Source organism: Podarcis erhardii, assembly GCF_964252035.2.
Source record: "Podarcis erhardii genome assembly, chromosome: 13".
Lineage (NCBI taxonomy): Eukaryota > Metazoa > Chordata > Lepidosauria > Squamata > Lacertidae > Podarcis > Podarcis erhardii.
Genome location: NC_138502.1, coordinates 37,321,903 through 37,326,914, shown reverse-complemented (window position 1 = coordinate 37,326,914; position 5,012 = coordinate 37,321,903). Strand labels below are relative to the sequence as shown.

The window sequence follows — 5,012 nt, the reverse complement described above, 5'->3', positions numbered from 1 at the left end:
AATAATGTCTCCATAGATTTCCAGACAATACCAGCCAGAGTCTAAACATGGGCATAAAACACCTTCCTGCCATTCTAAGCAAGGGAGAGGGAAGAGGAAGAGGGAGGATTTCTCCATTTCTCTTTTTTGAGGCGTAAAATAGGATTTTAATCTGTGAATTGGTAGGGAAGTGCTGTTCCTGTCAAGGCAGAATATTGTACTGAGCGTGGTTCTGAAGCTGAGGTTCATTTTCCAGCTGGAAATGAGGGTGTCGGATGAGAAAGAATATTTGCCTCAGTATGTTGCTGTTTGTTGTGCCCCTTCTCTTTCATCTGCCTCATATGGTGTGCAAACATACACGTTGCACCATCCATGATCTGTCCAGAATTCCACATGAATACTACCAAGCTGGTGATCTTATTGTTGGCGGACTTGCTTCTCACCTCTTTACCAATTTTGACAAAGTAGACTTCACAGAAAGGCTAACCACCCATCAACTTCTTAATACCTTGTAAATACTTCATGTATCAAGTAATCAGGTGGTACAGAAACATTCCCCAGCGCTAACCAGGCTTACTGAGAAGCATGTTCCACTGATTTTAGAGGGATTTCCTTCCAGGCAGAGGTGTCGGGGAGGGGGGACCATTTCAGAGCTTTTGAGTTGGCTTGGAAGGAGGGAAATGGAGATCTGAGTGTGTCGTCAGTGAGATGAGTCTTTCTTTCATTCATGTGTTCTCTCCTCCCCACATCCCACCAAATTTCTTCCAAGAAGAGTTTCACAAGAGGAGCCACAACTTAAACTTACCTAGTTTAAGAAGAAAATCCCTTCTCTGTTCTGAATTTTGAACTTCATCTCTGAAAGTTTGGGGTGAAGGGTCTTAAAAGCTCACCTCTCTTTTGAGGTGAAATTCTCATTCAGTTGTTCTCATCCAAGTCAGGCTAGTCTTATATGACCCTCCCAGTTTAAAATGTGTCACAAGTTTGAATATGATGAGAATAACTCCATTAAGCCTGGCTACCTGCCTCTCTGCATTTCAATACAACTTTTTTTGTGGGATCAGATCAGTACCTGTAAATAAACAATTTGTATATGTCTAAGCCCAAAGGGCAGCCCGTACACTCTATTTTTATCATGTTAGATCTTCAGATGAAGGGGGGGGTTATTATTAGTAGTAGTAGTAGTAGTAGTAGTAGTATAATTAATCATCTTCATGGTTTCAAAATATTTTATGGCTTCTGTTGATGTCTCTGTGTGACTGTCAATGTCTGTAGCCTTGTAGTGTAACTATGGTGCAAGCTTGTTCGATGACAAAGGACTTGTGACAGGGGAAGGGAGGGAATTTCATATATAGACATAGGCTAGATCAGGTCCATTCATTCCAATTGGCCTGGGCAACAACAGACTAATTGGCTGAAGGTTCTGATCAGCCAAGAAATGGCTGTTAACTGTCAGTTGGGAGAAGTAAGGGGGGGGTGATGGAAAAACCAAAGAAAGCTGTGAAAGTGGACAGCTGAGGTTTAAATATTAAACTACTTATCCCCAGTGTGTTAACCATATTTTGTGTTGAAGATCAGAACAGATGAGCTGGTGTCTATTTCAAGGTAGGAAGCTGCCAAGTTCTTACAAATCAGTTCACATTTGAACATGAACCTGCCAAAATTTGCTTGCTCTAAAAAGTTATCTAAACCAAAAGAGAGCCATCATTTGAAATTTATACTTCTCCAGATTTTGCAGTGCAATCTTCTAGCCAAGTCATGTATACAAAAATGCAAGTACAGATGTAAAGTTTCCATCAAAATGCATAGAAATGTTGGCGCACGATTTCTGTTCTCATCCTGAAGCAAAGTACTTAACCTGAGGTAATATTTCTGGATTAGCGGAGTCTGTAAACTGAAGCATTTGTAACCTGAAGCGTCTCTAACCTGAGGTACCACTGTTTTAATAAAAGTGAGCTACAAGTATAAAAGTGGGATACAAAGTGGGATTCCTTAAGGGGAAACTGCTTTGCATATATAATAGGACACAATTTCAACTAAAATGCTGAAGAATTGTCAAGCCTCCCCCTGCCTTTTTAAAAAAAATTTGCATAGCATATATTTCAAATATATAGCATGAAATTCTCATTGCAGTGTTGTGCCAAAGAACTACCAGCATATTCTGGCCTTGATATTTGCTGTCAAGGAGATCAATGAGAACCCCAAGATCTTACCAAATATCACCTTAGGATTCCACATCTATGACAGTTACTTCAATGAAAGGATGACCTATCAGGCTGCTCTGAATCTTCCCTCCACACTAATACCCAACTACAAGTGCGACACCCAGAAACACCTGGTGGCAGTTATTGGGGGACTGGACTTTGATACCTCCCTCCAAATGGCAAACATCTTGGGCATCTACAAGATTCCCCAGGTAAGATACTGCCTTGGACTCTTCACACTCAATCACCATGATCTTTTCTATCAAAAAAACGTTTTGTAGAGTTGTGGCTGAAAAAGGAGGGTGGTCCTGCTCTTCACAAAATGTGTTTCCTGTGAGCTTTGCAAATTAAATAACCTGTGTAGCACAAAACAGATAGTAGGGAGCCATCAGCAGCATTTAAAGATGTCTGCTCTACGTGGGCAGCCTTCTCTCACCTTCTTAGGCACGCTTGCCTTTTCTCTCTGCTCTAGGTCTGAGGAGTGCCTCCCCTGACTCCTCTAACTAGTTTGGGGTCCCAAGTGCAGTGGATGTTGTGGTCCTACTGGTATATTGAAGGAGGATTCAATGGCAGGACCAGTTGGTTTCTATCTCAGGCAGCAGAATGTATTCAGTGTGACCTGGCCTCACCCAATAAACCAAGAAGTCTGGGTGGTATGGGAGAAGATGGCCCTCTAGATATATGAGTTTCAGACAAATTAGAGCTTTCAAAGGTCAATACTAGGATTTTCAATAGGTGACTTTCTCTTTATGTTTGGAAATGGTCCTGTACAGAACTTCTACTGAGGCATGCAGAGAATGGTCTGGATTGGCCAACAAACGTTGCACTTTGGCTCATGTGTTGGCAGAAAGGTCCCCTCTTTTCACCGGAGGTGAAGGAGGCATGACCTACACAAGATTGGCATTAGCAGCTTACTACTCTATGGCTTTTACACCCTCATACATTAGCTAGGGAGGGGGAAAGCAGCAGTACAGGAAAGCAAGGAGGATGAACTGGAGACAGAAGATGAGGAGAAAGGAGAGCAAAACAGGGCAGCACTCCATGGAGGCCAAATCGGCCACCCTCCCAACTTTCTGGAGTCTCCTTCCTGAGGCAACTGGCTCAACATGTCTCTATGGCAGGCAGTCCTTAATACACATACAATCATTCTTCTGCATTTATGAATTATGCCTCTTTATTCCCTTTAGCTCACTTATGGTTCCTTTGCTCCAGAAGATCCTGGTCAAAGCCATTCTACTTTCTTCTATAGGATGGTGCCCAATGAAGCCCATCAGTACACTGGGATTATTGAGTTACTTCTGCACTTTGGTTGGACGTGGGTTGGGTTGCTCGCTGTGGATGATGACAGTGGAGAGAGATTTATTCAGACCCTGAAACCTCTCCTCTCCCAGAAAGGCATTTGCTTGGCCTTCTCAGAGACAACCCTGAAAACCACATATTTAGCAGACTTTTATGATGTGCAGTCTGACTTCATCCAAATCTATCATGTTATTATGGAAAGTGAAGCCAAGGTTGTTGTTTTCTATGGAGGAACAACGCCCATGATTCGCTTGCGAACAATGCTAGTGCTAGGTGAAGTGGAAAATATTAACGAAATATCTGTGGGCAAGGTGTGGATTCTGACAGCACAGGTGGATTTCACAACATTGAACTACCAAATGAGTTGGGATATGCATGTCTTCCATGGTTCCCTCTCCTTTGCAGTTCATTCAAATGTGGTACAAGGTTTCAAAGCCTTTCTTCAGGCACAAAATCCTTTTGAGGCAAATGGAAATGGCTTTGTCAAGCAGTTCTGGGCACAGGTATTTCTCTGTTTATTTCCAAACTCCAATACAGAGGAGCAGGACAGTGGAACCTGCACTGGAGAGGAGAAACTGGAAGATCTCCCATCATCTGGCTTTGAGATGAGCATAACAAGCCACAGCTATAGCATCTATAATGCTGTTTATGCCACAGCACATGCTCTACATGCCATGTTCTTGCCCGGGACCAAATACAGGGCTGTAGTGAAAGGAGGGATGCAGAAGCTTCATAAACTGCAGCCTTGGCAGGTAATGCCTATTATAACATACAAGTTATTTGACATGGGCAGTGAAATGGAGAAGAGTACACTGAAAATTTTCAAGTACTGACTGTAGACTAGGATCCTTAACGTACAGAGATAAGTTGCTCCTCCAGTTGTTAAGCAGTAGGTGTGAATCCTGCACTGTGCTGCTTCTTTGTTTTTGTTTTTTTAAATAATTTTTATTAAGTTTTCCATTTAACAATCCAATCATATCACATTCATTATTCCGAATTATACCAATACATATCATAAAGTCCAAATATTTTACCAAATTATAAATTTTTGTTGGGCATTCCCATGCTTCGAGTTCAGTAAGGGTCCAGTCATCTCATATTTCTGCTGCTTTTGGTGTTCACCAGTCCCATCTTTTGATCTTCTTGTTGTTATCATTTTTCTTCTTAATAGCCTCTGAGTTGTTTCCACTGGTGAGTTAAAGTAAGCATTATTATGCTTCTATGTGAACTTTGTAAGGCTCTCCCTTTTTTAAAAGCTGGGAAGTCTTTTGTTTGCAATAAATCTTCACACGCTGATCCAAAAGTCCTGCTCAGGCGGCAGGCGCCATCTTTCTCAGTTTCGATGAAATAGAATCTAAGGGTCTGCTCATTAATTTTCCCAGACAAGTTGCACCCTAAATCAGTCTTTCCAGGGAAGATTTGCCATCGAATTTAGAATACAAACATGATAACAGAGCAATGGCTCGCCTCCTCCTCTGACTATTAATTCCAGTGAATGGATTCTGTTTGCATAGCAGTCCCTGCCAGTACTGA

General features: G+C 41.9%; 1 protein-coding gene across 1 annotated transcript; it reads left to right on the top strand.

Moving 5' to 3' along the window:
* The first annotated feature begins 175 nt into the window (after positions 1-175).
* LOC309328240 (vomeronasal type-2 receptor 26-like) lies at positions 176-3,457 on the top strand. Its single transcript, XM_081838308.1, has 3 exons — positions 176-490; positions 2,110-2,392; positions 2,653-3,457. The coding sequence occupies exons 1-3, from the start codon at positions 255-257 to the stop codon at positions 2,656-2,658; spliced, it is 525 nt and encodes a 174-aa protein (XP_081694434.1). The 5' UTR covers positions 176-254; the 3' UTR covers positions 2,659-3,457.
* Positions 3,458-5,012: the final 1,555 nt, after the last annotated feature.

Coding starts and splice junctions, on each gene's coding strand:
- LOC309328240 (XM_081838308.1), top strand. CDS start 255: ATGAGAAAGAATATTTGCCTCAGTATGTTGCTGTTTGTTGTGCCCCTT. Junction 491..2,109: donor CATCAACTTCTTAATACCTT/GTAAATACTTCA, acceptor TTCTCATTGCAG/TGTTGTGCCAAAGAACTACC.